At 57.1% G+C, this 24,455-nt stretch overlaps 2 protein-coding genes and 1 long non-coding RNA gene across 5 annotated transcripts; 2 read left to right on the forward strand and 1 right to left on the reverse strand.

Annotated features, from left to right (window-relative positions):
- Nucleotides 1–568: 568 nt before the first annotated feature.
- On the forward strand, nt 569–9,553 carry RAB5B (RAB5B, member RAS oncogene family). Of its 2 annotated transcripts, XR_008842660.1 has the most exons (7): nt 569–621; nt 2,034–2,281; nt 3,040–3,191; nt 4,104–4,226; nt 4,969–5,062; nt 5,692–8,332; nt 8,363–9,553. XR_008842660.1 is itself a non-coding variant. In XM_056515026.1 (6 exons), exons 2-6 carry the CDS (start codon nt 2,119–2,121, stop codon nt 5,805–5,807), a joined length of 648 nt encoding a protein of 215 aa, XP_056371001.1. In that variant the 5' UTR covers nt 569–621; nt 2,034–2,118; the 3' UTR covers nt 5,808–9,553. The 2 variants fall into 2 exon arrangements, 1 of the variants encoding a protein (XP_056371001.1); XM_056515026.1 differs by having other exon boundaries at nt 5,692–9,553.
- Nucleotides 9,554–9,643: 90 nt separating this feature from the next.
- SUOX (sulfite oxidase) lies at nt 9,644–15,148 on the forward strand. 2 transcript variants are annotated; one of them, XM_056514965.1, is made up of 5 exons: nt 9,644–10,119; nt 10,675–10,784; nt 10,861–11,008; nt 11,565–12,743; nt 14,864–15,148. In XM_056514965.1, the coding sequence occupies exons 2-5, from the start codon at nt 10,753–10,755 to the stop codon at nt 15,116–15,118; spliced, it is 1,614 nt and encodes a 537-aa protein (XP_056370940.1). In that variant the 5' UTR covers nt 9,644–10,119; nt 10,675–10,752; the 3' UTR covers nt 15,119–15,148. The 2 variants fall into 2 exon arrangements, with proteins under 2 accessions (XP_056370940.1, XP_056370939.1); XM_056514964.1 differs by lacking the exon at nt 9,644–10,119 and adding an exon at nt 10,161–10,187.
- A 7-nt stretch (nt 15,149–15,155) lies between these two features.
- On the reverse strand, nt 15,156–16,647 carry LOC130265748 (uncharacterized). Its single transcript, XR_008842665.1, has 3 exons — nt 16,009–16,647; nt 15,887–15,973; nt 15,156–15,408 (listed from the first exon to the last, which is right to left on the reverse strand). It is a non-coding gene; the product is annotated as an uncharacterized LOC130265748 (long non-coding RNA).
- Nucleotides 16,648–24,455: the final 7,808 nt, after the last annotated feature.

Raw genomic sequence — 24,455 nt, forward strand, 5'->3', positions numbered from 1 at the left:
TTCCCCTATTCTGAGACCCCCAAAAATGTCCCCAAACCCCCCCAAAAATGTCCCCAAATCCCCCCCACTGGCGCCTTTCAGGCCACGCCCCTTGACCTATAAGCCACGCCCGATTATGGCCACGCCCACATCGCCATCGCCGCGCTCTGATTGGTCCGTCCTGGTCCCGGCGTTCTCCGCTGTCAATCATAGCCAGCGCCTTCTCTGATTGGCTGATGCCTCATCTCTCTCACTGCCTTCCCATTGGCTGATGCTGCCGGAGGGATCCGCCCCCCTTCGGTCACCTTATTTGTTGTCTGTACCGCCCACCCGCGCGTCTCCGCTTCCCATTGGCTGTCTGCCACGTCAATCGCTCCAAGCCCCGCCTCCTCACCGCCTTCACTTTTCCCCATTGGCCACTCTCGCTGTTCCTTCCTATTGTTGGCCGCGCTGTCAATCATCGTTTAGCCACCGCCTATTGGTTGAGCCAGGCGGGGCGGTGCCATTCCTGCATCCCATTGGTGGAGGGTGAAGGCGGGCTCTGTGCTGATTGGTCGAGGCTTGTCTTAGTCCCGCCCCCTCCGTGAGGGCTTGGCGGAGCCGCTGTTTGTGCGCTCGGGGCCGCGCCGGGAGGGCCCGGAGGTACCGGGGGGAGGCACCGGGAGCGCTGAGGGGGCGGTACCGGGCACCGAGGGCAACCGGGAGCCGAGGGCAACCGGGAGCTGAGGGCGCTGAGGGCGGGACCCCCCGGTGGGGATTTGAGGAGGGGATTTGAGGCCTGAGGGGCCGCGGCCGCTTCATCCCGAGGGGTTCCGGGCCGGGATTCCCCGGAGGGGTCGCGGTTTGGCCGGGTTGGGGTTGAGGGGGGCGGCGCTGCTTCGTTGTGAGGGGGTTCCCACATTTTGGGGGGATTTTTTCCCCCCCCCTCCCCATTATTGGGGTTCCCTCGTTCCTGATTTGGGAATGTTTTCCTCGCTGTTTTGGGGGTGTTTTTTCCATCCCGCTCCCCATTATTGGTGCTTCCCCCCTGTTTTGGGGGTGTTTTCCATCCTCGTTCCTATTTTGGGAATGTTTTCCTCGCTGTTTTAGGGTTTTTCCCCTTCTCTTTTCCATTCTGGGGTTGTTTCTCCCTCTCTTTATGGAGGGTCCCTGGAATTTGGGATTCCCTCAGAGTTTGGGTTCCCCCAAGATTTGGGATTCTCCAGAACTGAGATGCCCGCAGAATTTGGGATTCCCTGGAATTTGGAATCCCCCAGAACCGAGGCTCTCCCAGAATTTGGGATCCCTCCGATCCGATCCTTGCCCAGAACTGAGAATCCCCCTGAATTTGGGATCCCCTGGGCTGCCAGCGTGGCAAATCACAGGGGTGATTCCAACTGGGTGATCCCATCCCAGTGTGATCATCCCATCCCAATTGGGTTATCCTGGTGGGGTGACACGTCCCAATGTTTGATCCCATCCCAGTGCTGATCCCATCCCAGTGTTTGATCCCACCCCAATATTTGATCCCAGTGCTGATCCCACCCCAATATTTGATCCCGTCCCAGTGCTGATCCCATCCCAGTGCTGATCCCATCCCAGTGTTTGATCCCACCCCAATATTTGATCCCAGTGCTGATCCCACCCCAGCTGGATCCCACCCCAATATTTGATCCCACTGCTGATCCCACCCCACTGCTGATCCCACCCCAATATTTGATCCCAGTGCTGATCCCACCCCAGTACTGATCCCACCCCAATATTTGATCCCAGTACTGATCCCACCCCAGCTGGATCCCACCCCAATATTTGATCCCAGTGCTGATCCCACCCCAATATTTGATCCCAGTGCTGATCCCATCCCAGTGTTTGATCCCACCCCAATATTTGATCCCAGTGCTGATCCCATCCCAGTGCTGATCCCATCCCAGTGCTGATCCCATCCCAGTGCTGATCCCACCCCAATATTTGATCCCAGTGCTGATCCCATCCCAGTGCTGATCCCATCCCAATATTTGATCCCAGTGCTGATCCCACCCCAGCTGGATCCCAGCAGATCCCTGTTGTCCCCGCAGGATCGCGGCAGGAGCCGGTCCCAGCCCATCCCAGTTGGTCCCAGTCGCTCCCAGCCCGTCCCAGCTGAGCGGTGGCTGCGGGGCCATGGCCGCCCGCGGGGCCCAGCGGCCCAACGGGCACTCCCAGCCCAGTAAGATCTGCCAGTTCAAACTGGTGCTACTGGGAGAGTCGGCCGTGGGCAAGTCCAGCCTGGTGCTGCGCTTCGTCAAGGGCCAGTTCCACGAGTACCAGGAGAGCACCATCGGCGGTGAGCTGGGGACTGGGGGTCCTGCAGGGGTCTGGGGGTCCCACAGGGGTCTGGGGCTGTCCTGGGGAGGATTTGGGGTGTTCCAGAGTAGGATTTGGGGTGCAGGGAGGGGTACCAGGAGAGCACCATCGGCGGTGAGCTGGGGTCTGGGGGTCCTGCAGGGGTCTGGGGGTCCTGCAGGGGTCTGGGGGGTTCCACAGGGGTCTGGGGCTGTCCTGGGGAGGATTTGGGGTGTTCCAGAGTGGGATTTGGGGTGCAGGGAGGGTTACCAGGAGAGCACCATCGGCGGTGAGCTGGGATCTGGGGATCCCACAGGGCTCTGGGGGATCCTGGGTGGGATTTGAGGCTCTTCTGGGTGGGATTTGGGGTGCGGGGAGAGCTTTTTGGAAGGGTTGGGGACACTGGTGACGCTCTGGAGACACTCTGGGCTGTCCCTGGCTGGGTTGGTGACACTGGTGACACTTTTTGGTCCCCCCAGAGGCATTCCTGACTCAGTCCATGTGCCTGGCTGGGTTTGGGATGCACTGAGGGATCCCTGACTGGGTTGGTGACACTCTGAGGTGTCCCTGGCTGGCTTGGTGACACAGTGGTGGCTCTCTGGCTGGGTTGGTGACAGTGGTGACATTTTTTGCTCCCCCCCAGCGGTGTTCATGTCTGTGTGCCTGGCTGGGTTTGGGATGCAGTGAGGGATCCCTGGCTGGGTTGGTGACACTGGTGACACCCTGGTGACACCCTGGTGACACGTTTTGCCCCCCCAGCGGCGTTCCTGACGCAGTCTGTGTGCCTGGATGACACCACGGTGAAGTTTGAGATCTGGGACACGGCGGGGCAGGAGCGCTACCACAGCCTGGCCCCCATGTACTACCGGGGGGCCCAGGCTGCCATCGTGGTCTATGACATCACCAACCAGGTCTGGGGGGCTTGGGGGGGTCCTGAGGGGCAGATTTGGGGAGGATTTGGGGGTCTCAGGGGATTTTGGGGGGGGTTTGGGGGAGTTATGAGTGGGTTCGCAGGGGTCTGAGGAGTCTCAGGGGAGTCTGAGGAGGGTCTGGGGATCTTGGGGGAGGTCCCGAGAGGTTTGGTGGGGATTTGGGGGCAGATTTGGGGTCCTGAGGGGTTTGGAGGAGTCTCAGGGGGTCCTACCAAGGGACTCAGGCCGCCATTGTGGTCTGTGACATCACCAACCAGATTTGGGGAAGATTTTAGGGGATTTGGGGCAGATTTGGGGGGTTCAGGGTGTTCTGAGGGGTTTGATATTTGGATATTTGAGAAGGGGTCTCAGGGGTCTCAGTGTATTTGAGGAGGGTTTGCTCAGGCCAGGGGCTGGGTGAAGGAGCTGAGGGGGAGCTCAGGGGATCTCAGGATTTTTGAGGAGGGGTCTCAGGGTTCTCAGGGAATTTGAGGAGGGGTCTGAGGGAATTTGAGGAGGGTTCTCAGGGGTCTCAGTGTATTTGGGGAAGGGTCTCCGGGGTCTCAGTGTATTTGAGGAGGGTTTGCTCAGGCCAGGGGCTGGGTGAAGGAGCTGAGGGGGAGCTCAGGGGATCTCAGGATTTTTGAGGAAGGGTCTCAGGGGTCTCAGGGAATTTGAGGAGGGGTCTGAGGGAATTTGAGGAGGGGTGTCAGTTTATTTGGGGAGGGGTCTCAGTCTGCAATCCCCTCCCTCAGGAGATGTTTGCCCGCACCCGGGGTTGGGTGAAGGAGCTGAGGGGGAGCTCAGGGTATCTCAGGATTTTTGAGGAAGGGTCTCAGGGTTCTCAGAGAATTTGAGGAGGGGTCTGAGGGAATTTGAGGAGGGGTCTCAGTCTGCAATCCCCCCCCCCAGGAGACGTTTGCCCGGGCCCGGGGCTGGGTGAAGGAGCTGCAGCGCCAGGCCAGCCCCAGCATCGTCATCGCCCTGGCTGGGAACAAGGCTGACCTGGCCAGCAAGAGGATGGTGGAGTACGAGGTGAGACTGGGGCATTTCAGGAATTTTGGGAATTTTGGGAATTTCTGGGATTTTTTTAGGAATTTCTGGGATTTTTTTAGGAATTTCTGGGATTTTTTAGGAATTTCTGGGATGTTTTTTAGCTATTTCTGTGATTTTTTTTTAGGAATTTTTGTGATTTTTTGGGGGGGGAATTTCTGTGAATTATTTTTTAATTTCTGGGATTTTTTTAGGAATTTCTGGGATTTTTTTTAAGGAATTTTTGGGACGTTTTTGGGAATTTCTGGGATTTTTTTGGAAGTTTCTGGGGGGGGTTGGGAATTTGTGGAGGTTTTTTGGGGAGTCTCTGAGACTTTTTTGGTGAGTTTCGGGGATTTTTTGGGGAATTTCTGTGATTTTATTGAGAGTTTCTGGGGGTGTTTAGGGAGGTTTCTGGGGATTTTTTTTGGGAGTTCCTGGGGGTTTTTTGGGGGGTTCCTGGGCCCTTTTTTTGGGAGGTTTCTGGGGATTTTTTGGGAGGTTTCTGGGCCATTTTTTGGGCCATTTTGGCCATTTTCTGGGGGTGCTTTGGGGAGTTTCTGGGATTTTTTGGGGGAGTTTCTGGGGGTTTTTTTAGGGGGTTTCTGAGGTTTTTTTGGGAGGTTTCTGAGGGTTTTCTTGGGGATTTTCTGGGGTTTTTTTGGGGAGTTCCTGGGGGTGTTTTGGGAGTTTTTGGGTGTTTTTTGGGGGGTTTCTGGGGGTTTTTGGTCACCCTGTGCTGCAGGAAGCCCAGGCCTATGCTGATGACAACAGCCTGCTGTTCATGGAGACCTCGGCCAAGACAGCCATGAATGTCAACGACCTGTTCCTGGCCATCGGTGAGGGGGGGCTCAGGGGGGTTTTGGGGGGGCTCTGAGGCATTTTGGGGGGGCTCTGAGGGGTCTCAGGGGTTTTTTGGGGGTCTGTTCCAGCCCCAACCCAGGATTCAGGGCTGGGGCCCCATTTCCAAAGTAAATCATCTGGGATCATTTCAAACCACCCTGAACCATCCCAAACAACCCCAAATAAACCCAAACAACCCCAAATAAACCCAAACAACCCCAAATAAACCCAAACAACAACACCAAACCACCCCAAATAACCCTGAACCATCTCAAATAACCCTGAACCATCCCAAACAACCCCAAATAATCACAAATAGCTCTGAACCATTCTCAAATCATTCTAAACAACTCCAAACCATTCCAAATAATCCCAGATCATCTTAAATAACCCCGAATGATCCCCAAAGAAACCCAAACCACCCCAAATAGCCCTGAACCATCCCAAACAGCCCCAAATGATTCCAAATAACCCCGAGTCATTCTCAAACCGTTCCAAATAATCTCAAACCATCCCAAACAACCCCAAATCATCTCGAATCATCCCCAAATAAACCCCAGATCATCTTGAATCATCTTAAATCACCCAAAACCATCCCAAACAACCCAAATTTCCCGGGTTCCAGCCAAGAAGCTGCCAAAGACGGAGCCCCAGAGCACGAGCGGCGCCGGGGGCCGGGGCCGGGGCGTGGACCTGAGCGAGCAGAGCCCGCAGGGCAGGGGCCAGTGCTGCAGCAACTGAGGGGTCCTGGGAGCCCAGGGATCCACTGGGATCCAGCCAGGATTGAATCCAGATCCACCAGGATTGAACCCAGGTCCAGCCAGGATCCACCAGGATTGAACCCAGATCCAGCCCACAGGGCCACATCCAGTGCTGCAGCAACTGAGAGATCCCAGGATCCAGTGGGATCACAACCGGGATCCACGAGGATCCCCTGGGATTGAACCCAAATCCAGCCAGGATCCACCAGGATTGAACCCAAATCCAGCCCACAGGGCCGCATCCAGTGCTGCAGCAACTGAGAGATCCCAGGATCCAGTGGGATCACAGCCAGAAAACACTGGGATCCAGCCAGGATCCACCAGGATTGAACCCAAATCCAGCCCACAGGGCCACATCCAGTGCTACAGCAACTGAGAGATCCCAGGATCCAGTGGGATCACAACCGGGATCCACGAGGATCCCCTGGGATTGAACCCAAATCCAGCCAGGATTGAACCCAGATCCAGCCAGGATCCACCAGGATTGAACCCAGATCCAGCCCACAGGGCCACATCCAGTGCTACAGCAACTGAGAGATCCCAGGATCCAGTGGGATCACAGCCAGAAAACACTGGGATCCAGCCAGGATCCACCAGGATTGAACCCAGATCCAGCCAGGATCCACCGGGATTGAACCCAGATCCAGCCCACAGGGCCAGGGCCAGTGCTGCAGCAACTGAGGGGTCCTGGGGATCCCAGGGATCCAGTGAGATCACAGCTGGGATTGAACCCAAATCCAGCCTGGAGGGACACATCCAGTGCTGCAGCAGCTGAGGAACCCAGTGGGATCACAGCTGGGATCCACTGGGATCCAGCCGGGATTGAACCCAGATCCAGCCCACAGGGCTGCAGGAACTGAGGGAATCCCACAGGATCCAGCCCAAATCCAGCCAGGATCAAGTGGGATCCAGCCCAAATCCAGCCAGGATCAAGCCAGGATCCAGCTCAAATCCAGCCAGGATTGAGACAGCATCGAGCCAGAATCTGGCCCAAATCCAGTTGGGATCCAGTGGGATCGAGTTGGATCCAGCCTGCAGGGTCTGGGTCAGGGCTGAGGGATCCAGCAGGATCCAGCCAGGATCCTGGGAGAATTCCAGCCCAGATCCCAGCCAGGATCCCACCAATCCCAGCCTGGATCTCAGCTCCATCCCAGCCCTGGGACTCTTTCTGAGCTCCTCTCCCAGCACTTTTTGAAGCTTCCAAGGCTCCCCCTCGGCACCAGATCCCTCCTGGATCCTCCAGATTTCACACAGATTCTTCAGATCCTTTCCAGATCCCTCCTGGTTCCTCCAGATCCCACCTGGATCCTCCAGATCTCACACAGATTCTCCAGATTTCATCTGGCTCCACCAGATCCCACATGGATCATCCTGATCTGATGCAGCTACTCCAGACTCCACCTGGATCCTCCAGATCCCTTCTGGATCCACCAGATCCCATCAGGGCCCTCCAGATTTCACACAGGTTGTTCAGATCTTCTCTGGATCTGCCAGATCCTTCCTGGATCCTCCAGATCCCTTTTGGATTCACCAGATCTCACAAAAATTCTCCAGATCACATCTGGCTCCACCAGATCCCACCTGGATACTCCAGATCCCGCCTGGACCTTCTAGATCCCTTCTGGATCCTCCAGATCTCACACAGATACTCCAGATCCCATCTGGATCCTCCAGATCTCACACAGATCCTCCATAACCCTTCTGGATCCTCCAGATCTCGCACAGATACTCCAGACTCCATCTGGATCCTCCAGATCCCACTTGGACCCTCCAGACCCCTCCTGGATCCTCGAGATCCTGCCAGGATCCTCCAGATCCCTCCTGGATTGACCAGATCTCGCCAGGACCCACCGGATCCCTCCTGGATCCCCGGATCCTGCCGGATCCCTGTCCCAGCTCCCCGTCCCTCGGCAGGGGCGGCTCGGCCGGGACTGGATTCCCCAGGATCCCCGGACTGTCCGTCCGTCCCCGCGGGATCCTGGCGCCTCGGACGCTCGGACCCCCCAGGATCCCCCCCAGGATCCCCCCCAGGATCCCCCCCAGGATCCCCCCAGGATCTGGGGATCCCAGAGACCCCCGGGATGGATCTCCCCGGGGCCCGGCGCCGGTTTCTGCGGAGTTTTCGTTGGTTTTGCCCCGTTCCCGTTGGGGACAGGAGCTGCAGCGCCCCCTGGTGGGTCCCAAGCGCCTGGGGACGTTTGGGGACATCTGGGGACACTGAGGGGACCTTGCCCTGGGATCTGGGGTGGCCCCTGAGTGACCTCGGCCATGGGGATGTCCCCAATGGTCCTGGCCAGGGTCACTCCAGGTGACATCCTCAGGTGGTCACAGGGGTGGCCACAATGTCCCCTGATGATCCCAGTGGTGGCCACGATGCCCCAGGTGATCCTGACCCCCAGTGATGTCCCCAACTGGTCCCAGTCTTGGTGGCCATGATGTCCCCGGTGATCCTGGTCACCAATGACTTCTCCCAGCTGGTCCCAATGGTGGCCACAATGTCCCCAGGTGATTCTGGCCACCAGTGATGTCCCTCAGCTGGTCCCAGTGGTGGCCACAATGTCCCCAGGTGATTCTGGCCACCAGTGATGTCCCCAGCTGGTCCCAGTGGTGGCCACAATGTCCCCAGGTGATTCTGGCCACCAGTGATGTCCCTCAGCTGGTCCCAGTGGTGGCCACAATGTCCCCAGGTGATTCTGGCCACCAGTGATGTCCCTCAGCTGGTCCCAGTGGTGGCCACAATGTCCCCAGGTGATTCTGGCCACCAGTGATGTCCCCAGCTGGTCCCAGTGGTGGCCATGATGTCCCCCGGTGATCCCAATGGTGACCATGATGTCCCCTGGTGATCCTGGCCACCAGTGATGTCCCCAGCTGGTCCCAGTCATGGTGGCCACGATGTCCCCCAGGTGATCCCAGCCATGGCCACCCCTCAGGTGCCACCCCAGTCCCCTCCCAGTGCCCCCCAGTTTGTCCCTGTCCCCATCTTGGGGCTGTCCCAGTTTGCACTTTATGGTCACATGTCCCCTGGGTGCTGTCCCCGTGTCCCCAGCGAGGGGACAGCAGTGCCACTCCCCTGCCCTTTGTCCTTGTCCCTTCTGGACCCTTGGTGTCCCCACCCCTGTGCAGGGGACACCCGGGGTGCTGCCACCCCAGGGGGACACCTCAAAATTTGGGACACCCCAAAGTGGTGCCGCCCCAAATTTGGTGCCACCCCGACTTGGGGACACCCAGAATTGTCCCCCCAGGCGTGGGGGGTGGTGGCTGTGGGGTGGAGGGACCCGGTCCCGTATGAAGCCCCTGGGGACATTCCCAGGGTCACCTTGGGGACATGCCCGGGGTCACCTTGGGGACATTCCCAGGGTCACTCTGGGGACATTGCCGGTGTTCCAGCACCTCTGGAATTGGTGACATCGATGTCCCCAAGGTGGTGACAGAGCTCTGCAGGGTCCTGGCCCTGTCCCCACCCTCGGGGACACCTTGGGGACATTCCCAGCCCTCCAGAGCCTCTGGAATTGGTGACACCGATGTCCCCAAGGTGGTGTCCCCCCAAGTCCCAGCCTGGACCAATCAGGGACACTGCAGCTCCTGTCGCTCTTTTTTTTTCTTTTTTTTTCTTTCTTTCTTTCATTTTTCTTTTTTTCCGGCTTTTTTCCTCTTATTTGATTTGATTTTTATTTTATTTTGTTTTTTTCCTTTGCTTTGGGAAGCTCCTCCCTCGCGGTGAAATAACAATCGTGGTAACCACAACCTCGGGTCGCTGATTTACCCATGTATTTAATGTAAAGTAAAAAAAAAACCGAACAAGGACAAAAAAAAAAAAAAAAAAAAAACAAGGAAAAAAAAATCCCAAAAAAACCAAAAATTCCCAACTTTTTGTGTGCTCAGGGAGGGGACGTGGCAACAACACCGGGGCCACCCGGTGCCAACAGCCGCTTCCAGATGGTGGCCCTGCCCTGATAAAGCTTATCAGAGCTCGCAGCTGCCTGATGGCTCCTGTTTTTTGCCGGTTTTTGTCGGTTTTTCCCATTTTTTCCCCCAAATTCCCACCGGGAAATTCGGGAGCGGCGCTGCCCCTTTAAATCCGCGTTGCCGCTTTAAGACCCCCCGGGTGTTTTGCGTGGTGTTGCCTCTTTAAGGCGGTGCTGGTGGGGCCCACCCTGATGAGGGCACGCCCACTGGGCCCCCGTTAAAGTAAACAGAGGGGGCGTGACAAAGGGGGCGTGGCCACGCCCATCGCCCCCCTCTTAAAAGGGCCGCGCCCGCAGGGACGTCGCTGGACCGGAACCGTTACGCAGGTGCGCGGCGGGGACAGACCGGGACCGGGACGGGACTGGGGACAACCGGGACCGGGATGGGAGTGGGGGTCGGGATGGGGCTGAGGGGAGGGAGAACCGGGATCCCGCTGGGGTTGGCGGGAAAACAATGGGGACCGGGAAGGTTTGGGGACAGCCGGGACCGGGATGGGCCTGCGGCGGGGACAACCGGGAGCGGGATGGGGCTACAGAGGGGACAACCGGGACTGGCATGGGGCTAGGGAGGGGACAACCGGGACCAGGATGGGGTAGGGAGGGGACAACCGGGACTGGGATGGCGCTGGGAGCAGGAAGAAACGGGACCAGGATGGGTTTGGGGGAGGGGACAACCAGGACCGGGATGGGGCTGGGGACTTCGGGACCGGGACCGAGCTGGAGGACACAACTGGGAGCGACCGGGCTGGGGACAACCGGGACCGGAATGGGCTGGGAGTAACCGGGACCGACCGGACTGGGGCTGTCGGGAGGGAGAACCGGAGCGGGGAACCGGGCAGCGGTGTCGCAGCAGAGGTCCCTGATTGTCGCTTCCCCCGGCAGCGTCACCGGGATCGTGTCCCGGTCCCGGTCCCGGTGCCCGCCCCAGCCGCGCTCTCCCATCCCGCCGCCGCCGCCGCGATGCTGCTGCTCCGGGCCATGGCTGCCCGCAGGTAGGAGCGGCCCCGCTGTGTCCCCCCGGTGTCCCCCCGGTGTCCCGGGGCCGCTGTGACCCCGCTGTCCCCGCAGGCTCCCGCCGCTGATGCAGCTGCCCCGCGGCTGCTCCCGGCTGGCCGCCGGTAGCGCGGCCCCGGGGGGACACCGGGGAGCGGCCCCGGTGCTGGCGGCGCTGCTCGGGCTCGGCGCCGTCCTGGCCTACGGAGAGCGGCGGCGGAGGGTGAGCGACACCGGGGGTGGTGGCACCGGGGGTGGGAGGGCGGTGTCACCTCGGGGTCCTGCCCCGGGACGGGGACACCGGGGGTGGGGTTGGATCGCGGCGGGAGGCGGCACCGAAGGGGCGGATCGCGATGAGAGGTGACATCGGGACAGCGGGAACCGGGAGCGGGGGTGGCAGCGGGGGGTGGATCCCGGGTTCAAGGGGATGGCACCGGGGGGCGGATACCGAGGGAAGGGTGTGGCACCGGGACAGCGAGAACTCAGAACGGGGGTGGCACCGGGGGAAGGATCCCGGGGGAGGGAGTGGCACCGGGGAAGGGGACAGGGACATGCCGGGGGCACGGGGAGGTTCCCGCTGACCCCTCCCGGTGCTCGCAGATCGCCCGGACCCCCCCCCAGATTTCCCCAGACTCCCCCCGGGCCCCAGTACCGGGGCGGAGGTGGCACCGGGACAAGGGGATCATGGACCGGGGTGGCACCGGGGAAGGGGTGACACCGGGACAGGGGCATCCCGGGGGCACGGGGGGGTTCCCGCTGACCCCTCCCGGTGCCCGCAGATCGCCCAGGCCGCCCAGGCCGCCCCCCGCCCGCAGTATCCCCGCTACACCCGGGCCGAGGTGGCGCAGCACCGCACCCCGAGCGACCGCGTCTGGGTCACCTACGGCTCCGAGGTTTTCGATGTCACCGATTTCGTGGAGCTGCACCCGGGGGGACCGGACAAAATCCTGCTGGCGGCCGGAGGAGCCTTGGAGCCTTTTTGGGCTCTTTACGCCGTTCACAGCCAGCCCCACGTGCTGGAGCTGCTCCGTGACTACAAAGTGGGCGAGCTGAGCCCCGAGGACGCCGCGCCACCCGCGGGGGACACCGCGGACCCGTTCGCGGGGGACCCCCCGCGCCACCCGGCGCTGCGGGTGAACAGCTTGAAACCTTTTAACGCCGAGCCGCCCCCGGAGCTGCTGACCCAGAGTTTCCTGACCCCCAACGAGCTTTTCTTCACCCGCAACCACCTCCCGGTGCCCGCCGTGGAGCCGGGCTCGTACCGGCTGCGCGTGGAGGGTCCCGGTGGCCGCTCGCTGTCGCTGTCGCTGTCGGAGCTGCGCCAGCGCTTCCCGAAACACGAAGTGATCGCCACGCTTCAATGCGCCGGTAACCGGAGATCCGAGATGAGCCGCGTCCGGCCGGTCAAAGGGCTGGCGTGGGACATCGGGGCCATCAGCACGGCCCGCTGGGGAGGAGCGCGGCTCCGCGACGTGCTGCTGGCCGCCGGCGTGGGCGACAAAAGCGGCGATGATGGCGAGTGGCACGTGTGCTTCGAAGGGCTGGATGTGGACGCTTCGGGGACTCCTTACGGAGCGTCCATCCCGTTAAAACGAGCGCTCAGCGCCGAGGCCGAGGTGCTGCTGGCGTACGAGATGAACGGGCAGGAGCTGCCGCGGGATCACGGCTTCCCCGTGCGGGTTCTGGTGCCCGGCGTGGTCGGGGCGCGCAGCGTGAAGTGGCTGCGGAGCGTGGTGGTGTCACCGTCCGAGAGCCCGAGCCACTGGCAGCAGAACGATTACAAAGGGTTCTGCCCGTCCGTGGATTGGGATTCGGTGGATTTCCGAGCGGCTCCGGCCATCCAGGAGCTGCCGGTGCAGTCGGCGATCACCGAGCCGCGGCCCGGGGCCGCCGTGCCCGCCGGGGAGATCACGGTGAAGGGATACGCGTGGAGCGGAGGAGGAAGGGACGTGGTCAGGGTGAGCCGGGGACGGGGCTGGGTGGGGAAATGGGAATGGCCGTCCCAGCTCCTGTTCCCGGCGGTCCCGCATCTCCCGCTTTTCTTGGAGATTCCGCTCCTTTTTCCTGTCTGTTTTCCCCAGAAATCCCATCCCCTTGTCCTGGTGATTCCGCACAACCACTCCACCCCATTTTCCATCCATCGATCCCCCTTTTCCCATTCCCATTTTCCATCCATCTTTCTTTCCCCATCTCCCTTTTCCCATCCGTTTTCCATCCATCCCTCTCTTCCTACCCCATTTTCCATCCATCTCTCTTTTCCCATCCCATTTTCCATCCATCCCTGTTTCCCATCCATCCCCCATTTCCCCCATCTATGTGCTAATTAATTAATTAATTAATCAATCGATCAATACAGATGAGCTCTATCACTCCCTGGCAGGTGGATGTATTGCTGGACCGGGGCCAGACATCGATATGCTGATTAATGAATTAATTAATCAATACTAACGATCTCTCCACCCCGAGGTGGACATGTCCCTGGACTGGGTCCAGACATCTATATGTAATTAATTAATCGATACTAATGATCTCTCTCCTCCCGTCAGGTGGATGTGTCTCTGGACAGGGGCTGGGCATCTATATGCCAATTAATGAATTAATTAAACAATACTAACTATCTCTCCCCCAGGTGGACTTGTCCCTGGACAGGGGCTGGATGTCTATATGCCAATTAATTAATTAATCAATATTAACCATCTCTCTCCTGCCAGGTGGACATGTCTCTGGACAGTGGCTTGACATCTATATGCTAATTAATTAATCAATGCTAACGATCTCTCCCCGTCAGGTGGATGTGTCCCTGGACAGGGGCTGGATGTTTTTGTGCTAATTAATCAATGAATTAATTAATGTTAATGATCTCTCTCTCCCCAGGTAGACGTGTCCCTGGACGGCGGCCGCACGTGGCGCGTGGCCGAGCTGGGCGCGGGGCTGGATGTCTATATACTAATTAATTAATTAATTAATGTTAATGATCTCTCCCCAGGTGGACGTGTCCCTGGACGGGGGCTGGATGTCTATATACTAATTAATTAATTAATGTTAATGATCTCTCTCTCCCCAGGTGGACGTGTCCTTGGACAGGGGCTGGATGTCTATATACTAATTAATTAATTAATGTTAATGATCTCTCTCTCCCCAGGTGGACGTGTCCTTGGACAGGGGCTGGATGTCTATATACTAATTAATTAATTAATGTTAATGATCTCTCTCTCCCCAGGTGGACGTGTCCTTGGACAGGGGCTGGATGTCTATATACTAATTAATTAATTAATGTTAATGATCTCTCTCTCCCCAGGTGGACGTGTCCCTCGACGGCGGCCGCACGTGGCACGTGGCCGAGCTGGGCGCGGGGCTGGATGTTTATATACTAATTAATAAATTAATTAATGTTAATGATCTCTCCCCAGGTGGACGTGTCGCTGGACGGCGGCCGCACGTGGCGCGTGGCCGAGCTGGGCGCGGGGCTGGATGTCTATATACTAATTAATTAATTAATGTTAATGATCTCTCCCCAGGTGGACGTGTCCTTGGACAGGGGCTGGATGTCTATGTACTAATTAATGAATTAATTAATGATCTCTCTCTCCCCAGGTGGACGTGTCCCTGGACGGAGGCTGCACGTGGCGCGTGGCCGAGCTGGGCGCAGGGCTGGATGTCTATATACTAATTAATTAATTAATGTTAATGATCTCTCCCCAGGTGGACGTGTCCCTGGATGGGGGCCGGATGTGACGCGTGGCCGAGCTGGGCGCGGGGCTGGATGTCTATATACTAATTAATTAATTAATATTAATGATCTCTCCCCAGGTGGATGTGTCCCTGGATGGGGGCTGGATGTCTATGTACTAATTAATGAATTAATTAATGATCTCTCTCTCCCCAGGTGGACGTGTCCTTGGACAGGGGCTGGATGTCTATGTACTAATTAATGAATTAATTAATGATCTCTCTCTCCCCAGGTGGACGTGTCGCTGGACGGCGGCCGCACGTGGCGCGTGGCCGAGCTGGGCGCGGGGCTGGATGTCTATATACTAATTAATTAATGAATTAATGTTAATGATCTCTCTCTCCCCAGGTGGACGTGTCGCTGGACGGCGGCCGCACGTGGCGCGTGGCCGAGCTGGGCGCGCGGCCGGCGCGGGGCCGGGGCTGGGCCTGGGCGCTGTGGGAGCTGCGGGCGGCGGCGCCGGCCGGAGCGCGGCTGGACATCGTCTGCAAGGCCGTGGACAGCAGCTACAACGTGCAGCCCGACAGCGTGGCGCCCATCTGGAACCTGCGCGGGGTGCTGAGCAACGCCTGGCACCGCGTGCCCGTCACCGTCACACGCTGAGACACTGGGGACATTGGGGACATTGGGGTACTGGGGACATTGGGGACACTGGGGACATGGCGCCCATCTGGAACCTGCGCGGGGTGCTGAGCAACGCCTGGCACCGCGTGCCCGTCACTGTGACACGCTGAGGGACACTGGGGACACTGGGGACATTGGGGACATTGGGGACATGGCGCCCATCTGGAACCTGCGCGGGGTGCTGAGCAACGCCTGGCACCGCGTGCCCGTCACCGTCACACGCTGAGACATTGGGGACAGTGGGGACATCATTGGGGACACTGGGGACACTGAGGGCACTGGGGACAGCAGGGACATTGGGGACACTGGGGACACTGGGGACACTGAGGGCATTGGGGACAGCAGGGACATTGGGGACATGGCGCCCATCTGGAACCTGCGCGGGGTGCTGAGCAACGCCTGGCACCGCGTGCCCGTCACCGTGACACGCTGAGGGACACTGGGGACACTGGGGACATCATTGGGGACATTGGGGACAGCAGGGACATTGGGGACACTGGGGACATTGGGGACAGCAGGGACATTGGGGTACTGGGGACATTGGGGACACTGAGGACATGGCGCCCATCTGGAGCCTGCGCGGGGTGCTGAGCAACGCCTGGCACCGCGTGCCCGTCACCGTGACACGCTGAGGGACAGAGGGGACAGCAGGGACACTGGGGACATGTAGGACATTTGGGGCAGTAGGGACATCACCCCTTGAGGGACACCATTGGGACAGTGGGGACTTTGGGGACATAGGGGTACTGGCGATATTGGGGACAGTGGGGACATTGGGGACATCAGGGTCCTGAGGGACACTGAGGACATTAGGGACAGTAGGGACATCACCCACTGAGGGACACTGGGGACATGGGGACAGTAGGGACAGTAGGGACATTGGGGACAGGGAGGACAGCAGGAACACTGGGGACACTGGGGACACAGATGGGTCCTGAGCAACACCTGGCACCATGTCCCTGTCACTGTGTCACCCGCTGAGTGCCAGGGACACCAGGGATCCCTGGAGATCAATGGGACTGTGGATCCCAAAGGGTCCCACAGACCCCAAAGTGTCCCACAGACCCCAGGTTTAGTTGACCCTAAAAGATTCCCCAGACCTCAAAAGGATTTTATGGACCCCAAAAGGTTCTACAGACCCCAAAAGGATTTTACAGACCCCAAAGGATTTTATGGACACCAAAGTGTTTTTATGCCTCCTCTGAAGTGTTCTGGAGACCCCAAAAGGATTTTATGGACTCTAAAGGGTTCTACAGACCCAAATAAAATCCCAACAGGATTTTATGGACCCCAGAGGGTTCTGGAGACCCCAAAGGTTTCCACGGCCCCGATGGGTTCTCCTGCCCCGAGGGTTCCTGCAGCCCCACAGCTCGAAGGTCAGCGGGGTTTTATGGCTCCTGCTTTATGGCCCCAGGGTTTTATGGCCCCTGGTTTTTATGGCTTCAGGGTTTTATGGCCCGATGTGTGAAAGTGCCTCCTGCCATAAAGATTTGGGAACTTTTACGGGTTCGTTGCCTTCCTGGGGCAGCGAGGGCAGGGTTGGGATGGGGTCAGGGGAAATGGGGACAGTTCTGGGACCCCCTGATCCTACAGGACACTGTGATCCTATAGAACCCCATGGCATGATGGGACCCCCATGACCCTAAATAACCCCGATCCTATAGAAACCCCCTGATCCTATAGAAACCCCTGATCCTATGGGAACCCCTGATCCTATGGGAACCCCTGACCCTAAATAACACCCTGACCCTAAATACCCCCTGATCCTATAGAAACCCCTGATCCTATGGGAACCCCTGATCCTATGGGAACCCCTGATCCTATGCGACACCCTGACCCTAAATAACACCCTGACCCTAAATACCCCCTGATCCTATAGAAACCCCCTGATCCTATGGGAACCCCTGGACCCTAAATAACCTCCCCACCTTAAATAACCTCCTGACCCTAAATAACGTCCTGACCCTAAATAACCTCCTGACACCGTGGGACCCCCCTGACCGTAAATAACCCCTGACCCCACAGGACCCCCCTGACCCTACAAGGACTCGCTGCCCCTACAGGAGTTTGTGGCCCCAAACAAGCCCCTGACCCCATTCCCACCCTATTGATCCCCTGTATTGATCAGCAGCGATTGGTGATCGATCACCGATATCCGATATTGGTTATCGACCCCAGGTCATCAGTCCCGGGGTATCGGCCCTCGGTTACTGATTCCCATTTCTGGAAACCTGTTATCAATTCCTGTTATCAATCCCTGATATAAATCACCATTATCAATCCCTGTTATCAATCCCTGTTATAAATCCCCGTTATCAATCCCTGTTATAAATCCTCGTTATCAATTCCCATTTATTGACACCCCTTATCAATCCCCATTATAAATCCCCTGTTATCAAGCCCTGTTATCAATCCCCCTTATCAATTCCTGAAATCAATTCCCTGTTATCAATCCCTGTTATCGATCCCGGTTCTAAATCTCCATTATTGATCCCCATTATCAATCCCTGTTATCAATCCCTGTTATCGATCCCTCTTATCATTTCCTGTTATCGATCCCTGTCCCATCGATTCTTTCTGTGCTCTCTTTTCTCTCCTGCCCCATCGATTCTCTCTGTGCTCTCCCCTCTCCCCTGCCCCATCGATTCTCTCTGTGCTCTCCCCTCTCCCCTCTCCCATCGATTCTCTCTGTGCTCTCCCCTCTCCCCTGCCCCATCGATTCTCTCTGTGCTCTCCTCTCTCCCCTGCCCCATCGATTCTCTCTGTTCTCTCCCCTCTCCCCTGCCCCATCGATTCTCTCTGTGCTCTCCCCTCTCCCCTGCCCCATCGATTCTCTCTGTGCTCTCCCCTGTCCCCTGCCCCATCGATTCTCTCTGTGCTCTCCCCTCTCCCCTGCCCCATCGATTCTCTCTGTGCTCTCCCCTGTCCCCTGCCCCATCGATTCTCTCTGTGCTCTCCCCTCTCCCCTGCCCCATCGATTCTCTCTGTGCTCCCCCTCTCCCCTGCCCCATCGATTCTCTCTGTGCTCTCCCCTCTCTCCTGCCCCATCGATTCTCTCTGTGCTCTCCCCTCTCCCCTGCCCCATCGATTCTCTCTGTGCTCCCCCTCTCCTGCCCCATCGATTCTCTCTGTGCTCTCCCCTCTCCCCTGCCCCATCGATTCTCTCTGTGCTCCCCCTCTCCCCTGCCCCATCGATTCTCTCGGCGCTCTCCCCTCTCCCCTGCCCCATCGATTCTCTCTGTTCTCTCCCCTCTCCCCTGCCCCATCGATTCTCTCTGTGCTCTCCCCTCTCCCCTGCCCCATCGATTCTCTCTGTGCTCTCCCCTGTCCCCTGCCCCATCGATTCTCTCTGTGCTCTCCCCTCTCCCCTGCCCCATCGATTCTCTCTGTGCTCTCCCCTGTCCCCTGCCCCATCGATTCTCTCTGTGCTCCCCCTCTCCCCTGCCCCATCGATTCTCTCGGCGCTCTCCCCTCTCCCCTGCCCCATCGATTCTCTCTGTGCTCTCCCCTCTCCCCTGCCCCATCGATTCTCTCTGTGCTCTCCCCTGCCCCATCGATTCTCTCTGCGCTCTCCCCTCTCCCCTGCCCCATCGATTCTCTCTGTGCTCTCCCCTCTCCCCTGCCCCATCGATTCTCTCTGTGCTCTCCCCTGCCCCATCGATTCTCTCTGTGCTCTCCCCTCTCCCCTGCCCCATCGATTCTCTCGGTGCTCTCCCCTCTCTCCTGCCCCATCGATTCTCTCTGTGCTCTCCCCTCTCCCCTGCCCCATCTCTGTGCTCCCCCCTCTCCTGCCCCATCGATTCTCTCTGTGCTCCTCTCTGTGCTCTCCCCTCTCCCCTGCCCCATCGATTCTCTCTGTGCTCCCCCTCTCCCCTGCCCCATCGATTCTCTCGGCGCTCTCCCCTCTCCCCTGCCCCATCGATTCTCTCTGTGCTCTCCCCTCTCCCCTGCCCCATCGATTCTCTCTGTGCTCTCCCCTGCCCCATCGATTCTCTCTGTGCTCTCCCCTCTCCCCTGCCCCATCGATTCTCTCGGCGCTCTCCCCTCAGCCCTGCCGGGGCCGGAAGTGCCGGGGCCGGGGCCGGAAGTGCCGGGGGCGGGGGGGGGGGCCCGCGGCCTCCTCAGGAGCCGCCGCCGCCTCGCCCGGACCCCCCCGGACCCCCCCGGACCCCCCTCAGCGGGACCCCCGCGCCCCCCCCCAGCCCCGGGGGGGGTTCCGAGCGCGGCGGTGACAGCGGCGACAGCGGTGAGGGGGGGGCGCGGCCCCGCGCGCTCTGAGGGGTGGGGAGGGGTCGCTGGGTCTGAGGGGTGGGGAGGGGTCGCTGTGCCCCCCCCAGGGTGGGTTTGGGGCTGCGGGGTGGGATTTGGGGGGGGGGGGGCTGTTCTGAGGGGGCGCGTCCCCCTGAGGGGCTCAGCGGGGTTTTGGCGCGCTCGGAATTTGGGGAGGGGGCGTCGCGTCTCTCCTGAGGGATGGATTTGAGGGGGGGTCGCGTCCCTCCTGAGGGATGGATTTGAGGGGGGGTCGCGTCTGTTCTGAGGGATGGATTTGAGGGGGGGTCGCTTCTCCCCTGAAGGGTGGATTTGGAGGGGTCGTGTCCGTTCTGAGGGATGGATTTGAGGGGGGGTCGCGTCCGTTCTGAGGGATGGATTTGAGGGGGGGTCGCGTCCGTTCTGAGGGATGGATTTGAGGGGGGGTCGCTTCTCCCCTGAAGGGTGGATTTGGAGGGGTCGTGTCCGTTCTGAGGGATGGATTTGAGGGGGGGTCGTGTCTCTCCTGAGGGATGGATTTGAGGGGGGGTCGCGTCTGTTCTGAGGGATGGATTTGAGAGGGGGTCGTGTCTGTTCTGAGGGATGGATTTGAGGGGGGGTCGCGTCTCTCCTGAGGGATGGATTTGAGGGGGGGTCGCGTCCCTTCTGAGGGATGGATTTGAGGGGGGGTCGTGCCCCCCTTGAGGGATGGATTTGAGGGGGGGTCGTGTCCGTTCTGAGGGATGGATTTGAGGGGGGGTCGCGTCTCTCCTGAGGGATGGATTTGAGGGGGGGTCGCGTCTCTCCTGAGGGATGGATTTGAGGGGGGGTCGCGTCCCTTCTGAGGGATGGATTTGAGGGGGGGTCGTGTCTGTTCTGAGGGATGGATTTGAGGGGGGGTCGCGTCTCTCCTGAGGGATGGATTTGAGGGGGTCGTGTCCCCTTTGAGGGGGGGTCGTGTCTGTTCTGAGGGATGGATTTGAGGGGGGGTCGTGTCCCCTTTGAGGGGGGGTCGTGTCTGTTCTGAGGGATGGATTTGAGGGGGGGTCGCGTCTCTCCTGAGGGATGGATTTGAGGGGGGGTCGCGTCCCTTCTGAGGGATGGATTTGAGGGGGGGTCGTGTCTGTTCTGAGGGATGGATTTGAGGGGGGGTCGCGTCCCTTCTGAGGGATGGATTTGAGGGGGGGTCGTGTCTCTCCTGAGGGATGGATTTGAGGGGGGGTCGTGTCTCTCCTGAGGGATGGATTTGAGGGGGGGTCGCGTCCCTCCTGAGGGATGGATTTGAGGGGGGGTCGTGTCTCTCCTGAGGGATGGATTTGAGGGGGGGTCGTGTCTCTCCTGAGGGATGGATTTGAGGGGGGGTCGCGTCCCCCCTGAGGGATGGATTTGAGGGGGGGTCGTGTCTCTCCTGAGGGATGGATTTGAGGGGGGGTCGCGTCTGTTCTGAGGGATGGATTTGAGGGGGGGTCGTGCCCCCCCGCTGTTTTTGTGGGGGGGGTCTTGTTTTTTTATTGGGAGGGGTCGTGTCCCCTCCACACCCTCAGGGGGTTTTGGCGGGCTCGGAATTTTGGGGGGGGTCGTGTCCCCCTGAGTGTCTCAAATCTGCATTTGGGGGCGACTCAAGGCTGGATTTTGGGGGGGGGGTCTCTCATTTTTGGGAGGGGTCCGTGTGTCTGCGATTGATTTCAAGGCTGTATTTTGGGGGGGGTCTCCTCAATTTGGGGGGTTCCCCCCCGCTTTATTTGGGGATGGGGGCTGAATTTTGGGGGGGGGTCGTGTCCCCCTAAGACCCTCCGGGACCCCTCCCAAAAAAAACCAGAGCCCGCCAAAACCCCCTGAGGGGGGGTCCGGTTATTTTGGGGGGAGGTGTCTCAATTTTGGGGGGGTCGTGTCCCCTCAGGGGGTTTTGGGATCTGAATTTTTTTTTGGGGGGGTCCGCGACCTTTCTGAGGGTCTCGGGACTGGATTTTTTTGGGGGGGGGTCCCTGATTTTTGGGGGTTCCTTGTCTGTTTTAGGGGTCTCTGATTTTTGGGGGTCACTGATTTTTTTTTGGGGGGGGGGGTCCCTGTCGCTTTTAGGGGTCTCTGATTTTTTGGGGTTCTCTGATTTTTGGGGATCACTGATTTTTGGGGGGGGTGTCTCTGATGTTTGGGGTCTCTGATTTGGGATTCTCTGTTTTTTTTCGGGGGGGTCCCTGTCCCTTTTAAGGAGTCTACGATTTTTGGGGTTCTCTGATTTTTAGGGGGTCCCTGTTCCCTTTTAGGGAGTCTCTGATTTTTGGGGATCACTGATTTTTTTTGGGGAGGTCTCTGATTTTTGGGGAGAATCTCTAATTTTTGGGGTCTCTGATTTTTGGGATTCTTTGATTTTTTTATATCTCTGATTTTTTGGGTCTCTGATTTTTGATATTTCTGATTTGTGGGGTCTCTCATTTTTGGGGTCTCTGATTTTTGATATCTCTGATTTTTGGGGTGCCCCCCTGTGGGATCAGGACCCCCCAAACCCCCTGAAGGATTTTTTTCCCCTCCCCCTTTCAGGATTCCATGGAATCCCTGGAATGACACTCACGGGAATCTCCCCCTCCCCAATTCCTGAGGCTTTTTTTTTGGGATAAAGGAATTTTTTTGGGAATTTTGGGCTTCCAAAAAATCCCTCCGGGGATTTTCCAGCTCCTCCCATCCCCAGGAATTTTTAGGGGGAATTTCCCCTCATATCCCAAAATTCCCAAAAAATTTTCCCTTGGGAATTCCCGGGGTGGGGGGAGGCAAAAAAAATTTTAATTTTTTTTTTGGGATCAGCGGGAATTTTTGGGATTTTTCCACCTCCCCTGGATCCCATGGGAATTTTGGGGTTATCCAAGGGCACGGGAGCGAGGATTTTTTTTGGGATCTCTTCCCGAGGGAGCTGCTCCAGTTTGGAATTTAAATTAAATTTAAAAAAGATAATAATTAAAAAAAAAAAAAAAAGCCACAACCGGAGCTTCATCCCAGAACGTCCTGGAATTGTTTTTTTCCAGCTTTATCCCAAAAAAAAAAAAAAAAAAATTAAAAAAAAAACTGCTTGAAGCAGCTGGAGCTTTATCCCAGAATGTCCTGGAATTGTTTTTCCAGTTTTTTTTTTTTTTTTTTTTTATCCTGAGGACAAAAGAAGGGAAAAAAAAAAATCCCGGAGGGTTGGGTTGGAATTTGAGTTTGGAATTTGAGGCGGATCCCGGGAGTTGAAAGCCAGGAATTCTCGCGGTTTTCCCAGGATTTTTTTTTTTTTTGGGTGGATTTTTCCGGGCAGGGAAGTGGGGGGAGGAGGAGGAGAGATTTTTTTTTTATTATTATTATTTTTTGGGAAAAATAACATTCCCAATTTCCATGGGAGCGCTGGGGCCCCGGGATGGGATTTAACTGGGATTTAACTGGGATTTAACTGGGATTGCATTCCCGGGGTTTGGGCTGTGCCAAGGGTGGGAATGGGGATTTATCCAGGATTTAATTCCTTGTTTTTCAGTTGTGGAAAGGCTGGAAATTCAAATTTTTCTGGGATTTTATTATCTGGATTTTCCAGTTATTAAAAAGCTGGGAATGGGGATTTATCCTGGATTTATGCAGGAATTCATTCCTGGTTTTCTGGTTGTTCCAAGGCTGGAAATGGGGATTTTTCTGGGATTTTTCCAGGATTTATCCCACCCTTTGCAGGGCTGGAATGGGAATTTTTCCAGTTATGCAGAGAGTGGGAATTGGGGATTGATCCAGGATTTCCTTCCCTGTTCTTTGAGTTATGCAAAGCCTGGAAATTGGAATTTCTCTGGGATTCCATTCCTGCTTTTTCCAGTTGTTTCAAGGCTGGCAATGGGGATTTATCCAGGATTTAATTCCCAGTTTTTCCATCCCTGTAAAGAGTGGGAATTGGGTTTTTTTCTGGGATTTATCCAGGATTCCATTCCTGGATTTTCCAGTTGTTCCAAGGCTGGCAGTGGGGATTAATCCAGGATTTATCCAGGATTTAATTCCCAGTTTTTCCATCTCTACAAAGAGTGGGAAATTGGTTTTTCTGGTTTTTATCCAGGATTCCATTCCTTGTTTTTCCAGCCCTGCAAAAAGTCAGAATTGGGTTTTATCCAGAATTCTATTCCCTGTTTTTCCAGTTGTTCCAAGGTTGGCAATGGGGATTTATTTGGGATTTAATTTCCTCTTTTTCCCAGCCCTGCAAGGAGTGGGAATTGGAGTTTTTCTGGGATTTCATTCCCTGTTTTTCCAATTGTTCCAAGGCTGGGAATGGAGATTTATCCTGGATTTATCCAGGATTCCATTCCCCTGGTTTTTGAGCCCTGCAATGAGTCAGAAGTGGAATTTTTCTGGGATTCTATTCCTGTTTCTTCCAGTTGTTCCAAGGCTGGGGATGGGGATTTATCCAGGATTTATCCAGGATTTAATTCCCTGTTTTTCCAGCCCTGCAAGGAGTGGGAATTGGAGCTTTTCTGGTTTTTGTCCAGGGTTTATCCAGGATTCCATTCCTGGTTTTCCCAGCTGTTCCAAGGCTGGGAATGGGGATTTAGCCAGGATTTAATTCCCAATTGTTCCAGCCCTACAAAGAGTGGGAATTGGTTTTTTTCTGGGATCCCATTCCCAGTTTTTCCAGTTGTTCCAAGGCTGGAAATGGGGATTTTTCTGGGATTTATCCAAGATTCAATCCCCTGTTTTTCCAGCCCTGCAAAGAGTGAGAATTGTTTTTTTCTGATTTTTATCCAGGATTCCATTCCCAGTTTTTCCAGTTGTTCCAAGGCTGGGAATGGGGATTTATCCAGGATTTAATTCCCAATTGTTCCAGCCCTACAAAGAGTGGGAATTGGTTTTTTTTCTGGGATTCCATTCCCTGTTTTCTCAGTTGTTCCAAGGCTGGGAATGGGGATTTATTCAGGGTTTCTCCAAGATTTAATTCCCAGTTGTTCCAGCCAAACAAAGAGTGGGAATTGGATTTTTTCTGGGGATTTACCCAGGATTTAATTCCCAGTTTTTCCAGCCTTGCAAAGAGTGGGAATTGGGATTTTTCTGGGATTCCATTCCTGGTTTTCCCAGT

The sequence above is a fragment of the Oenanthe melanoleuca genome, linkage group LGE22 (assembly GCF_029582105.1).
Source record: "Oenanthe melanoleuca isolate GR-GAL-2019-014 linkage group LGE22, OMel1.0, whole genome shotgun sequence".
In the NCBI taxonomy this organism is placed as follows: Eukaryota; Metazoa; Chordata; class Aves; order Passeriformes; family Muscicapidae; genus Oenanthe; species Oenanthe melanoleuca.